This window comes from Triplophysa rosa, linkage group LG22 (assembly GCF_024868665.1).
Source record: "Triplophysa rosa linkage group LG22, Trosa_1v2, whole genome shotgun sequence".
Lineage (NCBI taxonomy): Eukaryota > Metazoa > Chordata > Actinopteri > Cypriniformes > Nemacheilidae > Triplophysa > Triplophysa rosa.
The window spans coordinates 19,760,081-19,781,029 of record NC_079911.1 but is presented as its reverse complement, the minus strand read 5'-3'; the positions used below and the strand labels follow the sequence as shown (position 1 = coordinate 19,781,029).

Here is a 20,949-nt window from a genome sequence, read left to right as displayed (position 1 = left end):
GCGTGGGAAAGTACAATGAAACGATGCACAAAGGGATCAAAGCGTAAAGGTGCGATAACGGAAGATAAGAGTTTAAAACGAACGGCATTTCAACCTCCCATCACAGCGTTGAGCATAAATTATTGAAGATAATCTGGGGGAGAGGAAGTAACGCATGGGTAAGCTTGCCGAACTTGCTTTAGTACATCGTAAAGGTGTTAAGATGCACGTCATATTGTTGCAGCATGTAAAGGCTTTCACAAAGTTTATGCAGGAAGAGTTTTCTTAAAATTTCTTTCATCTTTTAGTCACCCTCTTGTCATTTCAAACCTGTATGACTTGCTTTCTTCTGCAGAACACAAAAAATATATATTTTGAAGAACGTTGTCAACCAAGCAACATTGACAACCACGCACGGACACAGACACGATGGGTACCAATGTTTTTTTACCAATATTTTTCCAAATATCTTTTGTGTTCTGCAAAAGAAAGCAAGTCATACAGGTTTGAAATGAAAGAAATTTCATTCTTGGGGTGAATTTTTTGCCCATATAATATAAGCCCATATAAGAGTAAAGAATATTTGTTAAGCTTTCAAGATTGTTGTTTTTTTTTATCACAAAACAAAACGGTTCCAAAAACAGCTTTAATCTGGGAAGAATTGGATGTTTTGATGAAGAGCCGCTTGAGTTAAGATCAGCTCTATGATATTGGCACATTTTGCATTGATAAAATCAAAAAAGGACACGAAATGACAGCAACAACTTTCTCACAGCAATATTTGTTTTTACCAAACAGATCTCCTGCCCACCGAAAGCTCCTCCTAGTATGTGAAATAAATCAAGTCTTGCTCAGCCATTCAGCTCTTCATGCAAAGTCATTTCACGTCAGATCTACAGCGGAAATGAGCGGCTTGCTGAGATCATTTTTGCGTTTAAGGAGTCATCATTTGGCTCCGACTAGGATGTTCATCGGGCATGTAAAGGATTACTGAACTCTCTCGCAAGTTACTTTTTCCGTTCAAGACCTTCCCCGAGAATGAGCACCAACATACACCCCCTGCTTGTGTTTGCTCTAGCGCTGGTCATCTTCTTCACAGTGATGGGAAACCTGTTGGTCATCGTGGCCATCGCTCGCACCCCTCAGCTGCGCACCCCCACCAACGTCTTCATCATTTCCATGGCCGTTGCAGACCTCATTATGGGTTGTGTGGTGCAACCCTTGGGCACCAGCGTGGTGGTCACCGGAAAATGGCTTTTGGGTTCCACGGTATGCGACTTCTGGACATCGGTGGACGTTCTCTGTGTCACGGCCAGCATCGAGACCCTGTGTGCCATCGCCGTGGAGCGTTACGTTGCGGTGACGAAGCCCCTCAAGCACCAGGTTCTCCTGGACAAACCCCGAGTGGGCTACATCGTATGCGTGGTGTGGATGGTGTCGTCTCTCGTTTCCTTCGTGCCGATCATGAACCATCATTCTCGTGCGTCCGACAACGACAGCAGAAAATGTTACGACGACCCGCATTGCTGTGACTTCCATACCAACAAGACCTACGCCATCTGCTCCTCTGTCGTGTCCTTCTACGTGCCCCTGGTTATCATGGTCTTCGTGTACGGGAAGGTGTTTGCCGTTGCGACCCGACAGCTGAAGCGAATCCACAAGGACAGACAGCGCTTTCTCAGCGTTTCTGTGGAAGACTCGGAAAAACAGTATAAAACTGACGAGTCTTGCGGAAGTCCGCTTCCTGCGGACCTAGACGATCGGAGACCCAGCCCGAGGCCGTTGAAGCACGTTTTCAGGGAACACAAGGCGCTCAAGACGCTGGGGATTATAATGGGCCTTTTCATTCTCTGTTGGCTTCCCTTCTTCCTCTTTAACATCATAAAGGCCTTCAACCGCGAGGTGCTGTCACAACACGTCTTTTTGTTTTTTAACTGGATGGGCTACGTTAATTCAGGCCTGAACCCCCTCATCTACTGCCACAGTCCAGAGTACCGGACTGCCTTTCAGAACCTTCTAGGATGCAAAATCAAACGGTTGGATAGTGACGCCATGCGGCAACACCTACAGACGCTGACCTCGTGCATTCACAGAAACAGCTCTGTGAGAATGGTTTGCTTAGCTAATAAAAACCCAACTGTGGCACAGAGCACAAATGTGAAAGACGCAGAGGTAGAAGCTCCTTTAGGAAGTGAAGTTCAAAGTTGACATGGACCAGACAAAAGGTACAGTAAGAGAAAAAATGTGCCGTATTGTTAAAATCCCTTACCCAAATGTGACAATTTCGTGCCACTGACAGGAATGAGACCTGAAGTTGTGTGGGTTGTGCTGGATGATTTTCACCTAAAGCAACAAAAGACTTTCAATAACGAAGGACCAGAATATAATATTAAAGCGATAGTTCGCCCTAAAATGACAATTCTGTCTTTATTTACTCACCCTCATGTCATTTCAAACCCGTATGACTTTCTTTCTTCTGGAGAACACATAGGAAGATATTTTGAAGAATGCTGGAAACCAAACAGCATTGGCCGCAATTGACTTCCACTGTATGGACACAAAACCACTGAGGCTTTTCTCGAAATGTCGTCTTTTGTGTTCCACAGAAGAGAAAGAGTCATATACAGGTTATGAATGACATACGGGTGAATAAACGATGATGGATTCTTTTTATTTTTGGGTGAACTATCCCTTTAAGGCGAGCAACTGCACAGCAACACACACTCATACTGATAGGCTACTTTTTATCATTGCACTTTAGTGAATCGAGTCATGATTTTGAAGATTGAATACTCTTATTTAGTTAATTTCCCCAAATCTGCAGTGGCACAGCTTTAAGAGGCATTCAAAATAAGTCTCAGCTATTCCCACGCCAGTCATCTCCGCGTTTTGGTGGTGCATGCGGTCTGAACGGATCAATTCCTCTTTCAAACGCTATCAAGCATGAACTTCCTATTCCATGAATGCCACACATGAAACTAAAATAAAGTTATATAAGGCCAGTGTGTCCAATGGGCTTAAAAAAACCCACATGGTCACGTTCAACTCATCTTAAGTTCAGATTCAGAAATGATCTAGATAAGGAAACCAAACAGAAAGTGGTTTTTATGGCAATGCTTCTCAGAATTAGCAGGTCTTTGTGAATTGTGCCGCCGTGTCCCTGTCCCAGCAGGCAACCTTGCCACTTGAAGTATTACAACAGACCTTCATTTTCTCATGATTTTCTCCACTTTGCATTTCATGTGGGTCTCGATTTGAATGGAAATCACTGGGGTGAGATTAGACCTTTCGTGCAGCACGTTAAAACTACACCGTGCCACAGATTCCAGCCATGACAGAAGATTTCATGTCTTAAGCAGATCTCAGGAACTCAAAAACTGATCAACAGATGCAGTATCATTCCTAAGTGTTTGAGTGTCTTGTTGTCGCATCACAAAAATAAAGAAGCTGTGAATTCTGATGGTGTGAAACATCAAGGCCGTGTGTTTTCTAGCTTGTGCATAGTGCTTTTATCTACTGTAAATAAGTTACATATTTGAATTATTAAAAAATTACTGTTACTATTTTTCTTACATTTTTATCAAATAAATATTTTTTTATTTCAAGCCGAGTCACTTTTAAATGTAATCACACATCTCTTCACAATATGCCACAGGACGTGAGGATCCATAAATGTCTATATTACAGATAATGTTGAAATGACCAGAAACAGTATTTAAATATATCAGAAAAATATGTATATCGGCTTAACACAAACTATATGTCATTTGAATAAAAAGTATATCAATAAAAAAAGACTAAAAGAGAATATAAAAGAGGAGAATCTTTGGTCAGGCAGATCATTATTGGCCTGGTCTGGATCAAAATTAGTGTTAAATTTGCGTCTGCTTTAATCAACAGCATTCATCTTCTGCCGGAGGGGATCAGACATCATTCCTCGGTGCACGCATTACACAGAATATGATGATTGAACAGGACAGTTTAAAATCCGCAGATACAAACACATCTGAGAAACGTTATACCGCAAATCCCTCTGATGTCATTGAGACGTGCAATCGCAAAAAAGTACATTTTGTGTGTAAACAAAACACACACACAATGTTAATTTCCGGTTCAAAGGTTGAATGAGTTCATAATTATTTTCCTCCCACAGGACCTCTGATGATGGAAAACAGCCCCCATGTTTTCAAGGGATCGTAACTGTACCTAGCATTGCTGTTTTTCAAGGGCCCAGAAGATAGAATTCTGAGCACTGCCCACAGATGAAACAGACACGTTTTGAAGTGGATCGATATCTGTACATGAAACAGACGTTTCACCTGACGTCTACAGCCACATTTCAACGAGCAAAGAGTTTCATCTTGTAATATTGCAACCAAGGTCAAACAAGTCTGAATGAAGAGACAGGGGTTTTGATAAAATGTTAATATATTTTGCTATCTGCTACGTTAAGCGGTGGAGACAAATTTCTATTGATCTTCTGATCATAGCACTGCCATCCCTTGCCATCAGTCTTTGATCTTTCATCCTGGTGAAAAAAAAACCTTCTCCAGAAACCTGATTTAAAGCCTGATAACCTGATGTTTTTATTGTGTTAGTTAGCTGTATTTTTTGTTTGTTATTATGGCTTAAATAAAAACAAACCATTTATTGATATTAATTGGAATGCAGTGCACAATAATACAAATAAACAGATTTCTCTCATTTTGGAATTAAACTCCTCTTTTCATCCAGCACTATGTTGAACTGTGCAAAGCTATAAAAAGAAAAAAGGTGCATTTAAGTCAAAACATTCACACAAGGTTAAATTTACTGTTATTTGTTGGCTGTATTTTGAACATGAATTCAGTTGTGTTTTATAAGTTAACGACATCACAAAGGAAACGAGTCATTTTAATTGGTCTGTTCTGGATGTGAACGTCATTGTCATGTCAAAGGAACAAAAACGCACAGAGACAGACAGAGACAAAACACATTAGTTTAATGAAACTCAACTCCACGGTTCTTCAAACGACGTGAGATTTGTCACGTACGGCATTCTCCGAAAGGTCACAACATCGGATGACGATTCTGGTCTTCTGAAGGCAGTCGTTTTGCAACATCTTTATATTAGAAATACAAACTTTATGGATAATTTATTTTTAAAATGCAATCCAATTTAAAGTTAACTGAAAACTTGATTTCAATCATGTCAAACAAAGCACTTATGTAACTTAAATAAGGTTCCTCTTTGTGGTTTGTTAGCACAGTGGAGGCTGTTTTGCATAACATTTATTTCTGAGACTCGCTGAATTAAACATAATATGATGAGGTCATGTGACATGACAAGCATGTTAATTCCAAACTTAGCCATTCACTAGTTATTTATTACAGTAAGCATCAGTATTATTATACATGTAGATGTTTTCAATGAATATACACATAAATAAATATGAGAAATGTTCATCGCTTCTATCACATTATCTTGAATTAACTGGTCATCAAATGCAAATAATTGTTGTTACAAGAAAGCAAAAATATAGTTTTAGCCTAATGAAGAGGAGCATATGCTCACATATGAACACTTAAAGGGATAGTTCACCCAAAATGAAAATTTTTCATTCTTTTTTTGAAAAGAACACAAAAGAAGGTATTTCGAAGAATGTTGGTAACGGAAAACCGTTGGCCCCATTGACTTGGTTTTGTGTAATGGAGTGAATTGGTACAGCTGCTGTTCAGTTACCAACCGTCTTTACAATATCTTCTTTTTTGTTCTGCAAAGGAAAGCAAGTCATACAGGTTTAAAATGACAAGAGGGCAAGTAAATGATGACAGAGTTTTCATTTTTGGGTGAACTATCCCTTTAAGAATTTCCTGCTGGTTGCCCTAAATGACCTTTCTTAAAGGAATAGGTCATTATTTACTCACCCTGTTGTCATTTTAAACAGGTGTTATTTTCTGTCTTCTGAAAATCACGAAAGAAGCCGATATTTCGAAAAATGCCGGTATAATTAAAAACCATTGGTCCCCATCGACTTCTATTGTATGGACACAAAACCAATGCAAGTCAAAGGAGACCAATGGTTTTCTGGTACCGGCATTTTTCTAAATATCTTCTTTTGTTTTCTGCAGAAGAAAAAAGTCATACATGTTTGAAATGACAAGATGGCCTGAAAATAATGACAGGATTTTTGTTTTGAAGGTAAACTATTATTTTAAGGAATGTAGTTTGATGCATTAAAAAGTACAGATGTCTTTATCTTAGCAAACCTCCAACACCCTAACATTGCTGCTTAAATCCAACAGAAAATCTCCACGTCTCTGCCTCCTTTCAGTGATTTTTAGAGCAAATAGTCTGATGCCAACACCTTTCTGGCTGTCTTTCCCTAAAAACCCTCACTCTTTGTATGAAGGTATATTCTGTATGTAGTCTCGACCTAAAAGCCTGTATGCTTCACAGGTGTGATTGCCCGTAAAGAACCAGCCCAGCCTTTCAGGTCAAATGTTCACTCATCAGGGCTTATAATAGCTCCTTTTATTCACTGATTTCTACTTCTCTCTGATGCAGAGCCGTCCTGCACCTGTGCATCATTGTATTTTTAAAGAAAATAATGTAAATGTACAGTAAATTAACAAATAAACAAGATATTAGTGGGAGGAATAATTAAACAATCAAGGTTCATTATTTTATTCTACATGGTCTCTATGTGTTCACAATTTTATGGTATATTAATGCCCCCTTCAGGTTGTGGTTGACTGATCAGCTCTCTCAGGTATAATTGATTCTGATTGGTCAATTACAACATTATGTGATTTATTGCATTATTATCACATAAGGGCTACAGTACATTTGTCTGTAAAGTATTTGTAATGGTTTTATCATTTTAAAATAGTCAAGTGTTACAATTGATTTTAGACAATGACTCTTTCAGTGTCATTTGCATAAAAAGGATCAAATAAAATATGTTCTGCATATTTTATAATGTACTTGCTTAAAAAACAGAACATGTTCATCAGGAACGCCATGTACACACATTAATTTTAACGTCTGCCTCGTGCAAAGTGGTTTGTTAAAGGGACAGTTCACCCAAAAATAAAAAAAAATTCTGTCATCATTTACTCACCCTCAAGTTCTTCCAAATCTGTATATACTTCTTTGTTCTGATGAACACAGGTTAAGATATTTGGAAGAATGCTTGTAACCAAACAGTTCTTGGCCACCATTGACTCCCATAGTAGGAAAAATGACAATGATAGTGAAAAGTGCCCCGGAACTGTTTGCTTTCCTGCATTCTTCCCAATATCTTCTTTTGAAATCTACAAAGCATTTCTTCCTACTCTGGTAGTCAATGGTGGCCAAGAACTGTTTGTTTACAAGCGTTCTTCCAAATATCTTTCTCTGTGTTCATCAGAACTAAGAAAATTATGTAGATTTGTAACAACCTGAGGGTGAGTAAATGAAGACAGGATTTTCATTTAAGGGTGAACTGTTCCTTTAAGACCCGTTCACGTTAAAGGACAATAAGTACAAAGATGGAGTTTTAAAACTCATTCTACATTTAACAGAATCAACAAGTCAACAAGACCGGTACAAGGGAACAATATTGTTGGGATCACTTTCGATTCCAGCTGATAAATAACATCACTACATTGAAGCCTAGAATACTCATAACGTTATTGTCAAGTGGTGTGAATGCGAATATAGTCGTTTTCATTATTTTTTTGGTGTGAACAGGTCTTCAGAATATGTGCAGTACCAACTTGTTCCATTAACATCATCCATGCTTGTTCCAAACAACATGTAATGGTGAATGAGACACAGTATAAGTCAGAGCTGAAAAACAGACTGATCCCAGAACAGTTCAAAAGCTCTTACGGAACTGAAAATGATGTCTGTATTATTCATTTCTGTTAACAGAGCAGCACCAGAAAGCGCTCATCCGCACGCACACCACAGCCCAATTCATATCACTGACCGGAGGTAAAATATCAGCGCTTGTGGAACTTGTCACACACGTGTGTGTGTTGAATCTCACGCATGCTATTAAAGAACAATATCAAGAAGAGAAAACCCTCCAAAGACACGCTCCGTTTCATCGTTCATTCTCATCAGGTCTGATTCATGACAGGGACGTTCAATAAAACCCAAAGGGCATTCAGACCTGAGACGACCACCGTATCCATTCGACAATTATAAGCTTGATAACTCCCATAGCAATGGAAATGGCGGATTAGTGGATATCATTACAATGATTTCAGTAATCCCACGAGATGTTTTAAACACATTTTGATTTAATCCATCCAATATATCCTATAAACAAAGACCTTTAATTTAATTCTCCACTGGGACACAGTGAGCTAAAGAGTAAAGCCGAGAGAACAGACGAAAGAATATGGAAGTAGAGTATATGAATAGAGAAGAGCAGTAATGAGATTGTAAAGAAATAAAGGACACTTGCTGCGTCCGTCTACGTGAAATCAATGCAATCAAAATGAGGATAGCTGGGAGCCATGACCACTAAAGTGCAAAATGAATGAGGGTTAGTAATGATAGAGGATGAAAAGTGCACTTTAACAGGAAGACACAATTTCTCATAATAGATTTGATGAGTTTGCCATGGTTGCGTGTATTCAAAATGATGACGCCCCACATTGAAATCGAAGGAAATAATTCATGTTCCACAAGAAAAAAAACAAGCGCGAGAGTAATGATCACCTCCGCTGTTAGCAGGCAATTGGCTTTCTCAAATGAAACTGAAGGAAATAAATCTAAATTAAAGGCCGCAGTCAAATTAATTAAACAACGCCATGAATGTCAATTGAGTTATATTCCAAAATATTGAAATGGCAAAAAAGTCATCCACCTCCCCAGCCTTCATTAAATATGTGCACAGAATCTCTACCGCGGACAACGAAATACGACAGTTCATGCTGGTATTTGCATTTGAAAGAGGCTACTGTATTTTTTATTATATATTTTTTTGTAAAAGTAGAAGCTCGTATGCAAATACAAAGGCACCGCATGAGTCCATGATCATAAAGCACTGCAGGAAGCACAGCTATTATGGAAATCATACAGTAAATTATTCCCAATCATGCCAAAACAGAGCCACATACACAGCCTGCCTTCCTACTGGACCAGACTTACAAGCTATATATATATACTGTGTGTATATATATATATATATATATATATACTGTATATATATATTGTGTTTTAAAAATATGCAAATCTCATTTCTTGGAAAAATGAAGCCAATAAAGAATCTGGATGTAGGCATACATTTTAAAATCTAATGAAAAAAGGGGATGTAGACAAACCTTTTTGAAACATTAAAAAGCAAAGTACACAAATCATATTTAAGTAAATTGCATCAAAATGAGGCATATGCGAAAATACTAACAGAATACTTGCGTAATATAAACAAGTCATAAAAGAGACGGCGTAAGAACAGAGAGAATGCAATAGACAATTCGGCACAGGGATGCGTTTCTCTAATATAAATCCACGCCTAATATAAATTGGAAAATGTGCCTCTGTTGTGAATATTATGAAAGCAGAAATGGGTTTGTTGATGATTGATATACACTAATGTACAGGTAAATGCTCATCCCTTGTGTTATTCTGATAATGCACAGACCAATTTGATATTATTTCATTTTACAATAACAGCACTCGCTGATGTCCTACACAATGATCTTCCCTCGAGCCATAAGTTCTACACGGCACCAATATACAAAAATGCTGAAATGATGCATAATATTAATTAATAGGGATGCATGATTAATTTTTGGCCATATCGGTATCGGCCGATAAATGGTCATTTTTAATGTTATCGGTATCGGACGATAATAGAATTTAGGCCAAAATATTGTAGCCGATAAATCTTAAATAATTTCCTCTGGTTAAACTACTTCATCTGCACGCTGCTACAGTTAAAATACAGTCCTGTACTGTCTTTCTGTCGTGATCATTCACTTACTGATATGAGCAAAACATTGCCGATGTAGGTACAGTATGTAGATACAGTATTTATGAATGTGTAAATTATAGGATCAAAAGCATATTGTTTGAAACAGACTGCTGTCTGAATGCTTTCTGTCTTGAGACCTCTTAGATATGTGGCTATTAAGAACATTTTTCTGGGTTGCTCTTGAAGAACATCTATAATTTGTTAATTAAATAAAACGGTAACACTTTACAATAAGGTGCTATTAGTTAACATTAGTACATGCATGCATTAGCCAACACATTAGCTAACAATGAACAATTTAATTAGTCATCATTTATTAATCCTTGTCAATGTTAGTTCATAACAATACAGTTATTCATTCATTCGTGAGTTCATGGTGCATTAACTAATGATAACAGTGACAACGTTTGATTTTAATAATGTATTAGTAAATGCTGAAATTAACATGAATTAATATGAATAAATGCTTTAGAAGTATTGTTCCTTGTTAGTTTATGTTAGCTAATGCATAAACTAATTGCTAACAAATAGCACCTTATTGTAAAGTGTTACCAATAAAGGATATACCAGAAAAGTTTAAAGGTTAAAGAATCGTTAACTAGTGTAAAGTAGGCCTGGTAGTTGGTACATGATTTTCAGGGGGAAAAGAGAACTAATGGTTACTTTGTGTTTCTGCAGTGAATGTTATCAAATAAAAGCATCCACTAGTCAGTCTTAGAGAATTTTATGTTAATATTTAGATACTGTATATCAGCCAATACATCGGTTATCGGCTTCCAATGTTAAAGAATTATCGGTTATCGGCGCATCCCTAATAATTAATGTTTGATCTTGGCCATGAATTGTGGCTATAGACAAGTCATGAAAGTAAAACAGCTCATCATCTAAAACTAACCACAAAAGTAACAAAAATGTATTCAAGTTTGCCCTGTTATAGGCTAATGGTGACCTGAGGGTGCTATTTAGCAAATCTCTGTTAAAAATGTTCCTTTTTAGAGGATGCAGTCATGTCAACAATACACCCTTCAAGATGCCCCAAAATTGCTGAACCAGCTAAGGGTTTCCATCACAAATATAAACCACCTGTTTACCATAAAAACCATTACAACATTAAGTCTTATGTGTTTTAAGTTTTATTCCACTCAGATTTAATGGTGTTCTCAACACATTACCAGTAGAGACCATTATAGGTACCAATAAAACCATTACAAGTCCCATTATAACAAAATATATTAGAATTTCTTGGGGGGGAGGGGGGGTTCAACAGGGGTCAATTTAGTCAGAAAACAAACATCTCATAAAAAGACAGAAGAACTTAACACTCTCACACTCATATCCATCATACATGCCAATACCAAATCAAGTGTTAAAAGTTTCACGTAAACAAACAGCTCTGTGTTGGTGGACTGTTGAGTCATGTAAATAAAACAGGTGACAAGACGAAGATTAAATACCAGGATGAGGAGATATTTCTGTCGGAGTTCACATCCACGAAGAAGAATCTTTACAGAAGTCTTCCATGACTTCGGATAAGAGATAAAGGTGACAGAAACTGTGCAAAGAAGAGAGAGAGACGGTGATAAAACACTTGCACGTGCAGTCACGTTGAGTTATGCGGTCTGTTCCTCGTGTTTCTTCCACAGAACTGAAGAGGAGCACAACGCCGCTCGTGCGCGCTCCCGACACGCTGTTTAAAGACGGTGCGCGTTCTGGACTCGCTGTTTGGAGAAGCTGCGCGCGTAGATACAGTGCATGCGTGCATTTGGACTCAGAAGCAGGATTATTTTCTTTCTCTGAGGTAAACGAATGTTTATTTTACGCTCCTTAAAGTAAAGTTTTGCACGTCTTTTTACCTGGAAATTGTGCGTTTCTAGAAATAATCTTATTTGAAGGATATGGATTAACTCTTTAATTCTTTTCATGAATCATTGTGCTTTTTAAATTGTTTAACTGTTTACATTTTTCTAAAAAAAAAGGCTATAAAAACAGCTAACGTTATGCTGCCGCTTTCCCTCCGTGACAACTTCTCCCATTTACAGTAAATGGTTAGTGTGTGTTAAACGAACTGTTTTTTCACTGGTCAGTAATAGTGATGTTAAATAGCTTCTTTGTTGCAGGAAACATTAAAACAGTTTTAATAGAAGAAATATGAAAACAGTGACAAACTACTGCTAATATAATGCGTGCATTACAGTTTAAATGTATGTATATATTGCTATGGATCTCTTGATAAATAACAAACTATAATACAAACAGTAATTTACCATCAAAGCATTTCAAATTCATTCATTCATTCAGATTCATCAAACACTAGATGTCCTATATTGGTCATGTCTTTGGACGGCTATGAAGACCAAGAACTTCCATTTAATTTAGATTACAGGTTATAATGGGCTCACATCGAAGTGAAAAAAAACATATTTGCAGTAAATTTGTGTGTGTGACTGTGTGATGATCAGTGTGCGTGTGTGTGTGTTCATGTTTTTACCTAAACCTGAATGCACACCAACACATGGGGACTCGTGTCACTGTGGGGACAAAAATTGAGGTCCCCATAAGCACAAAAGCTTATAAATTGTACAGAACGATAATTTTTGAAAATCTAAAAATGCAAAAAGTTTTCTACGATCTTTAGGTTTAGGGGTTGGGGATAAAATATACCATTTACAACTCATTACGCCTATGGACTGTCCCCACGGAGATAATAAAACATACATGTGTGTGTGATGATCAGTGTGTGTGCGCGCGCGTGTGTGTGTGCGTGCATGGGATTATTTGAGAAACTCTGCAGGGTGCACCCGGGCTTGGATTGTGGCTGAAGGAAATGTTGTTTATCAGCACTATATCTGTGTTCTTGGTCCATATTAACAATGACATGAATAGATGTATTTATAGTGCAGCAGAATGCAACTGGACTGTACCATAAGGAACATAATTACCCTTTCAAGTCACTGTATAGATCCATAAGGTTAACTGTTGTGTTTCTCAATTAAATTCATTTGAACTAGTAGTATGACCTCAAAAATGCATCCGTCTCAGTCCCCACCCTCCCACAGACATAAAGTGAGGTCTTTCAGACGTCTGGTTGTTTTGTTTACGAGGCAAGTGAAGAATTTATGATGTCATTTAGTAAAGCTACTTAACATAATTGTACATTTTAATTAATCAAGTCCACAATCGTAGTTTTTTATTCACTTCACTTGACTTCACCTCAGAAGGCTGTATCAAGGTACAAAAACACTCCTTGAATATCTTTCATCAGATTGTAAAATCACACATTTCGAAATCAACCTCGGCAAGATCCGAGAATACAAATGGCAATTTAACAAAATGACAGGCAAAGTGAATGTAAATGTCTTTTTTAGCATTCACAAAACAATGTCAGTGCAGATGCGGTATTTTCCTGCTGGCATTCATCATTTGTTCCTCTGACGGTGGCGGTACATTAGCTGAGGATGAAAGGTACAGACTGCTGTGTGTGTTAAAAAGCTTTCACGCTGGAATAAGCTGATTTAGAAGCTTTTATAAAGCAGCTTTTTTGAAGTGCAGATCATTCAAATGTATAGGCAAAAAAATACTTTTAACATGTCGCTTGAGGCATCCTGAGCTGCAAATCAAAGATCTCAGTATGAATTTTTAGGCATAAAATAGCATTTCAACCTGTAAGTAAACTGCATTAAAAATATTTTCTCATCATTTATTCACCCTCATGTCATTTAAAACCTGTATATTGAATACAAAATGTGGTATACAAAAGATATTTTGAGAAACGTGTCAGTGGTTTTGTTCATACAATGGAAGTCAATAGAGTCCAATGTTGTTTGGTTACCGACATTCTTCGAAATATCTTCTTTTGTGTTCTGCAGAAGAAATAGTCACACAGGTTTGGAATGAAATGAGGGTGAATAAAAGTCGACATCCAAAGATGCTTGCTTAGTGATGATCTTTGTGTCCAGCAGGTGGAGACTTTGGAGATCTTTGTGGAGGATGGAGGGTTCTGGTTGGCCAGGTGAAAACGAGCCCCCTGAATCCCACGTCTACGAGGTGACGGTGGTCCAGAACACCACGGCCCCTCACAACCACCCGTTCGCGGACGTAGCCCTCCTGCAGACCTTCAAACCGCTCATCATACCCTGCTACGTTCTCGTGGTGCTGGTGGGCGTCTTCGGCAACTACCTTCTGATCTACGTCATCTGCCGCACGAGAAAGATGCACAACGTCACCAACTTCTTCATCGGCAACCTGGCCTTCTCGGACATGCTGATGTGCGTGACCTGCGTTCCCTTCACGCTGGCCTATGCTTTCAGTCCCCACGGCTGGACCTTCGGACGCTTCATGTGCTACCTGGTGTTCCTGATCCAGCCGGTCACCGTATACGTGTCCGTGTTCACTCTTACGGCCATTGCAGTCGACAGGTGAGCTTGTGCAACCCACCCTCCTAATGACCTCTGTAATGGCTCATCAGATGCGACGCTTTTACACGGCACACATTTCAAAGCTTAGTGTGGTTAAAGTGGCTCGGGTCACTTGAGATGAAAGGACCCTCTGATGCTCCTGTGTACATAGTGACATACTCATGTTGTTCTTTTGAAAGACGTCGGTAGGAAGCTTTGTCTGAGCGTCTGTTTTATATCGGAGGTCATTAGAAGTCGGGTGAGGATGCCAGTCACTGACGACATCATTTCCTGCGGTGCTTTGATGTTGGTTGGCAACTGCAATCAAACTGAATTCTGATTTCATTCACTTTTTGTCAACTACAAAGAACCTACAGTGCAACAGAACGGTTCTGTGAGTGCGAAATGTTCTTTATAGAACCATATCCTGACAAAGAACCTTTCTAGAACCTAGCTTTATTTTTAAGAGTGTCAAATAAGAATGTGGGGAGAAAGTGTACTTAAATGGACAAACAAAACCTAAAATAGGTTTGACAGCAGCATGAAACCCCAGTGGACTTTGATTTCATCATCAGATCATGTGCACTGTTGATGACCATCAGCTCTGTCAGAACAGAAGCTGAAATCATTGACATAACTTACAGCATCTTTCATCGCTCTCTCCGCAGGTACTACGCCACCGTGCACCCTTTGAAGAAGCGCACCTCAATGGCGGCCTGTGGGTATTTGCTATCCGGAATCTGGGTGCTGTCGTGCGTGTTAGTAGTGCCCGCCGTGGCCCACACGTATCACGTGGAGTTCAAAGAGGAAGGTCTAACCATCTGCGAGGAGTTTTGGTTAGGCCAGGAGACCCAGAGACTGATCTACGCCTACAGCACGCTGCTCCTCACCTACATCCTTCCTCTATCGGCCGTCTGCGTGTCCTACCTGTGCATCTCCGTCAAACTACGCAACTGCGTCGCCCCCGGGCACCGGACGCGAGACCAGGCCGAAGCCCAGCGCGCCCGGAAACGCAAGATCTTCAGGTTAGTGGCTCTGGTCGTGGCCGCGTTTGGAGTCTGCTGGCTGCCCATCCACGTCTTCAACGTGCTGCGTGACATCGACATCCTTCTCATTAACAAGCGTCACTTCCTGTTGATCCAGCTGTTGTGTCACCTGTGCGCGATGAGCTCGTCCTGCTGCAATCCCTTTCTGTACGCGTGGCTGCATGACCGTTTTCGCTCGGAGCTCCGCAAGATGTTCACGCGTCACCGTCGCATCGGCATTCCTACCAACCAATGTGCCACAGCCAGCGTGGTACTGTGACCTTCATGGTAGTGGTGGGATTTACTGCGGAAACGTAAAAAAAAGGAAGTGCAATTGAATTCATGTGGAAGGGATAGTTCACCCCTAAAATGAAAATCATCATGTCATTTCTCAAAATATCTTCTTTTGTGTTTAAATGAAGAAAGAGTCACATACATGTTTTGAACGATGTACGGGTGAATGAATGATGACCATTTTTGTATTTTTGGTTGAACTATCCCTTTATTGGTCCATTACATGTAAATAATGTTGGATTATCATTCCTGTTCATCTCATTGGCTGAAATCTGCTCATGAGCACATCCAGCTACTTTTGAATGGCAATCAATGAAGAGTGGATTTTTGGCAGCAGAATGATTAGTTACTGCATCTAACAGAACTGGATTGCGGTCCAATGTTCATCCCCTTGGACTAACGGGAGTACACAGAGATTGCAAAGAATTGTGGGTAAACGTAAAAATATTATTGAGCAAGTAAAAAGGGTCTATTTTGATTTTACGGTGTATGTGTAAACAGTGACACCTTCTATCATTTGCTTTTTAATTTCCACATTTATTTGACCTCTCTAAAATGATTTTTGGTGCATAATAATTAAAGATGTGTTCTGACATTAAATGGACTAAAGCGATATGTATGTGCAATAAAGAAAGAGTTTAAAGACTAAATCTGATCACAGAGCAAAATATTGCCAAGAAAATGCATGCTATTTGATAAAAGAGAATAAAGTCTATTATGATGTGGTGTCTTTCTTACATGATTCAAGACTACAAAACTATTGAAGACTTCAACTATTAGATAAACGTCAAACCAAGTAGCATTTGCATACAAATAATGCAAGACCATTTCTCAAAACGTACTCACTTTAAGTACACGTGTAAAGTCAGTTCCCCTCATGTTCACATAAGTGTCAATTCAATAACTATGGACATGTTCCCGTAATGTCTGACAACCAGAAATTGTAATAATTTGTCTCAAGTCTACATTTTGAACAGTATTTTGTTATTTTATTATGATAAATACATCACTTAAATCCTCAACAAAATAGATTGCATGGCAAACAGCTGTGACAGTACACAATTAAAATAAATGAACTCGGGTGCGAACTCAGAACAATATATTCACGGACAAGGAGCACAGCAAAATGCTAAAACATATGTACACGGGAAATGTAATGGCTGCAGTCATTATTCATTATAAACAATATAAACCTCTAATTCACAGATTCAACCTTGAATACTTCAATTCACTCAAAAATAATAAACAGTCCAGGAAGAAATGATCTTCTGAATCATATGCCAGGAACTGTTTTTATTAATAAGAAAATGATGTAGAAGCATTCAGTGCCATATCCTTGAGTCAAGAAGAGTAAAAAACAAAAAAAATCAACGTTTCAGTAAACATGATAACTTCAGTTTGGAATGTAAACACAGCTACGCTTCCTCCAGCTCATTCTGAGCCCTTAAATACATGTTAATCTCAGCCTGCGAGCGAATGTACGATTCAATCTCGCTGTCGGATATGTCCTCGTCTCCCGTCACTTCCATCTGCGGTTCGTCCACCCTCTGCCGTTTGCAATTCTTCACACAGGGAGGTAAAAACAAGTGCCTTTTTCCCCAGTGGTTTGGTGGTAGTTCTGTGTCTGAGGTCTCTTTATCAGGAGCATTCTCAACCTGATCAGGATCCGTGACCTTAGGTGGATCTGTGTCATTTTCGTCGTGCGTGGTTCCAGGGCTGGGTGTACTTTCAGTCTTTAAAGGCTCATTCTGCAGTTGTTCTTCGTAGTTCCTAACCGCCCTCAAAAGCAGCACCCGGTGGTTCTTCAAGATGTCATCCACCAGCGTGGCCACCGTGTTGGGCTCCACCGTATTCCCCCTCAGCCAGGGCAGCTGTCGGCCCAGTTTGCACAACACCTCCCGCAGTTCGCTCAACCGCTTCATGACCGTATCTTTACTTCTGCGCCATGCCTGTTCGGGCGCCTTTCCAATCTGGCAGAACGCACTGAATGTGTATTTCATGCGGGCCTACGAAAGATTCATAAACGGGAATATTAATCAATTCCTCTGACAATATAAAGCTTTGATGTGTCATTCTCATGTGTCTCAACAGGCTCGAGGCTTTCTGGATATGTTTGTGGTCCAATGAAACATACATAGAAATGTCCAAAAAATGTCAAGATGAGAAATAACACGTTACATGGTAAAGCATTTTTAGTTGCTGTGCAATGATCTATCACAAGTTACACATAAATACATGGAAAAGTTGAAAAATGTTGTTTTTTAATAAATAATACATTACTTAGTTAAATTATATACCATGCCTGTAATAAAAATTACCCATCATACGTCATACTCCACAATGTTTCTTCACCACACGTCTCACTTTGTATATTTAGTTATTTAGGTGTCTTCACAATTCTAAAAATATTGACTTGTCGGCAGCATTCAAAAGTAGGAAGACATCAAGTGTAAAACCAATGTTTACGTAACATCCTGTCTAATGCAAAGTCTCCATCTGGTCATTTACTGATCAAAAGGATAAAATGCTGTATGATGGAAGAGTGGAATGAGGTCAGGTTATTTATTTAATTTGTGTTTTTTAACTTAAGATTCTATTTTAATTAGGCAAGAAGCATTTTAGTCATTAAATATTCTCTCGGTTATCTCTAAAGCTTACTCGAAATACTTCTACATCTTTAGATGTGAGATAATGGGGTTTTGGAAGCTGTTCTACTAACAATGTGCTTGCAGAGTTATGAAACGGTTGTTTGTCTGTGAAAGATTCGTTGGCGCATGTTATTCCAAAGATGAATCCAATGAGCAGAAGGGCAGCACGAAACGTGCATTTGATTTTGAGACATTCCCACTGAGTAGAACATTCACCACATTTAGCAGAGGCCATGCCACGTACCTTGGGATTTAGAGACTGCCAGGCCACGTACACCGCTGCCATGAGGAGGGGCAGAGGATGGCGTCCCGTAACTATCCAGGCCTCTGCGGCTACTTCAATCAGTGCTGATGTTCTGTCCACCAACTGCTGGGGAGTTTCAGATAACACCTCATCCACCTGTTCAGGACGCAGCTTGAACCTGCAGAAATACAAATGAAGATATTTCTTAAAGGTCATCGAAAGTTCATGAGTGGTGACTGAGGGTTTCTGTCAAACCGTCTGCACTGGATTCACGAATGGAAGTCATACTGGTTCGGAACAACACAAGCGCGAGTCAATAATGCCAGAACGTGGAGGCAGAATCATACATACTCATAGCAGAAGCTTTCCAGCAGGTCTGTGATGCCTTGGGTCGTGGTCTTAATGTTAAGACTCTTTGTAAGTTCTTGATAAACCGGACCCATTGAAGGACTGTCCGTCCCCAATAGGTAGCTAATGGTCCCCATAGCAATAGGCCAGTTGCCCTGCCTACAGACAAACAGTATGCAGCAGCCTCCCAAGATCTCCTTCTTCATCAAGGCGGCGCGGAGGAAGTTTGGGTGATTGTACGCACGCTCAAAGAAACTCACTGCTTCAGCTTCCATGTTACTGGATAAGCGGAGTATACGACACAAGGCACGAACACGAGAGAAGCCTGGGAAGTCAAAGAAAAAGGTTTGGATTTATCAGGCGCTTTTCTTCAAAGTGACACATAAAGTTAAACATTCACTCATGCGCTCTGTTAGGAAATCACACACATGACCGGGGTTACATTTTAGAAAATAACAGAACGATGAGTAAATGATAAAATAATTTTCATTTTAGGCTGAACTGTGGTTTTAAGCAGGTTCCTGAATATGCCAACATCTGTTTACCTGCAAGTAGATTTCTGCACGGTGTCTTGCTCGCCTCCGTGGAAAGATAATATGGCACAGCTGAAAAGAAGAAACGCACGCACATTTTAAATGAGAATGAGCTTTATTGGCCAAGTATGTTTCCACATACGAGGAATTTTGTTATTGTGACAGAAGCTCCACAGTGCAACAGAAAGACAGCACCAGGACAGAACACAGATGAAAATAATAATAATAATAATAATATACAATAATATAGACATAGGCAATGAATATAGAAATAGGGAATGTATAAATAAATCAAGTGTGAATTATGAGCAGATGAAACTGAATGCATTGTGCTGGATTACATCTGCTCATGGCCTCTTCGCTCAGCGTGGTGGTCAAATGCCCCTCTTCCGACACAGTGCCACAATCCTCACATACCCACTGAGTCTGCGAGTACAGATCATCCCTTACAACATTAGATGAGCCACACTCCCGACAGCTGCTCGGCATATCTGAAAAGCCCAAACAGACAGCAGTTCACAATCAGACCCTTTACACAAACCAGCTCCGTCAATAGAAATTAGCACACCTTATACAAAACTCGACATAGTTTGGACTACAGTCAAAACATTAAGCAGACGCCCTCATAAATGTAGTTTTCTTTTTGGGACTGTCGTGGTGAACAGATGGCAAACATGTAATATACGGTATATGAAATGAATACAAGTTTCGTTACGAATAAGAAATGCTTAAGAAAACGCAAGGATAATGCAGACTTACTGATGATGGTCGCCTGTCAGTTAGGCGACAAAAAGTTTTCAGAAAGAAACCCGCTTAGTTTCTGTATTAACAGATGAAAGCGGCTCCTGTTCGCCTCTCCGTGCGACACACGTACGTTTGTTTAACCGGCGCGCTTTTTGATGACGTCATTGGTGCGAGCCGAAAGTAACGCGGCTATGCACAATAAAAGTTCCCTGCGGCACAAAATAAATGGAGAGTTTGGTTCCAAAATTAGATAACTCGGTTTTAAAAAAATCATGTTTTTATATTGTGTAATAATATAATAAAACATAATAACTACTGTATCAAAAAAAAAATACAGCTAACTAACACAATGAAACGCAATAAAAACATGATAACAAAATACAAAACGTGATTTTTTAAATGTTTTAAAAACGGAGTCATCTCATTTTGGAACCAAACTCTTCATATGTTATTTTTTTATTTTAGTAATACTTAAACGTAATAGCAAATAATATCTAAATGTTTATAAATGTAGTGATCGTTTAGCTAAAGAAAGAAATAATGTTATGGTCTCTTTATTATTTTCTTTTCTTGTCTTGACAGTGGCAAGTAGTCACTGTAGTTTTTATAACCACTCTTAGGTGGTTTCCCTCCAGGCTTATTACAAAAACTCCAACTGGTCCCAAACGCGGCAGCTCGAGTTCTTACACGTACAAAAAAGTATGAACATATTAGCCCGGTTCTGTCAACATTGCACTGGTTACCTATAAAGCATCGCGTTAACTTTAAAATCTTGCTTATTACCTAT

General features: G+C 39.1%; 3 protein-coding genes across 10 annotated transcripts; 2 read left to right on the top strand and 1 right to left on the bottom strand.

The window, feature by feature from the left end:
• On the top strand, window positions 1–4,674 carry adrb3b (adrenoceptor beta 3b). 6 transcript variants are annotated; one of them, XR_008961746.1, is made up of 3 exons: window positions 1–158; window positions 778–4,044; window positions 4,133–4,674. XR_008961746.1 is itself a non-coding variant. In XM_057321253.1 (3 exons), the coding sequence occupies exon 2, from the start codon at window positions 1,018–1,020 to the stop codon at window positions 2,185–2,187; it is 1,170 nt and encodes a 389-aa protein (XP_057177236.1). In that variant the 5' UTR covers window positions 1–158; window positions 778–1,017; the 3' UTR covers window positions 2,188–2,204; window positions 4,133–4,674. The 6 variants fall into 6 exon arrangements, 4 of the variants coding, with proteins under 4 accessions (XP_057177236.1, XP_057177234.1, XP_057177233.1 ...); XR_008961745.1 differs by having other exon boundaries at window positions 778–4,053; XM_057321253.1 differs by having other exon boundaries at window positions 778–2,204.
• Window positions 4,675–11,665: 6,991 nt separating this feature from the next.
• Window positions 11,666–16,328, top strand: prlhr2b (prolactin releasing hormone receptor 2b). 3 transcript variants are annotated; one of them, XM_057321518.1, is made up of 3 exons: window positions 11,666–11,730; window positions 13,892–14,347; window positions 14,995–16,328. In XM_057321518.1, the coding sequence occupies exons 2-3, from the start codon at window positions 13,920–13,922 to the stop codon at window positions 15,629–15,631; spliced, it is 1,065 nt and encodes a 354-aa protein (XP_057177501.1). In that variant the 5' UTR covers window positions 11,666–11,730; window positions 13,892–13,919; the 3' UTR covers window positions 15,632–16,328. The 3 variants fall into 3 exon arrangements, with proteins under 3 accessions (XP_057177501.1, XP_057177502.1, XP_057177500.1); XM_057321519.1 differs by having other exon boundaries at window positions 11,689–11,730; window positions 13,889–14,347; XM_057321517.1 differs by lacking the exon at window positions 11,666–11,730 and having other exon boundaries at window positions 13,586–14,347.
• Window positions 16,329–16,618: 290 nt separating this feature from the next.
• On the bottom strand, window positions 16,619–20,310 carry brf2 (BRF2 RNA polymerase III transcription initiation factor subunit). Its single transcript, XM_057321249.1, has 6 exons — window positions 20,178–20,310; window positions 19,760–19,909; window positions 19,431–19,490; window positions 18,889–19,210; window positions 18,538–18,715; window positions 16,619–17,651 (listed from the first exon to the last, which is right to left on the bottom strand). The coding sequence occupies exons 2-6, from the start codon at window positions 19,905–19,907 to the stop codon at window positions 17,061–17,063; spliced, it is 1,299 nt and encodes a 432-aa protein (XP_057177232.1). The 5' UTR covers window positions 19,908–19,909; window positions 20,178–20,310; the 3' UTR covers window positions 16,619–17,060.
• Between the last annotated feature and the right edge of the window lie 639 nt (window positions 20,311–20,949).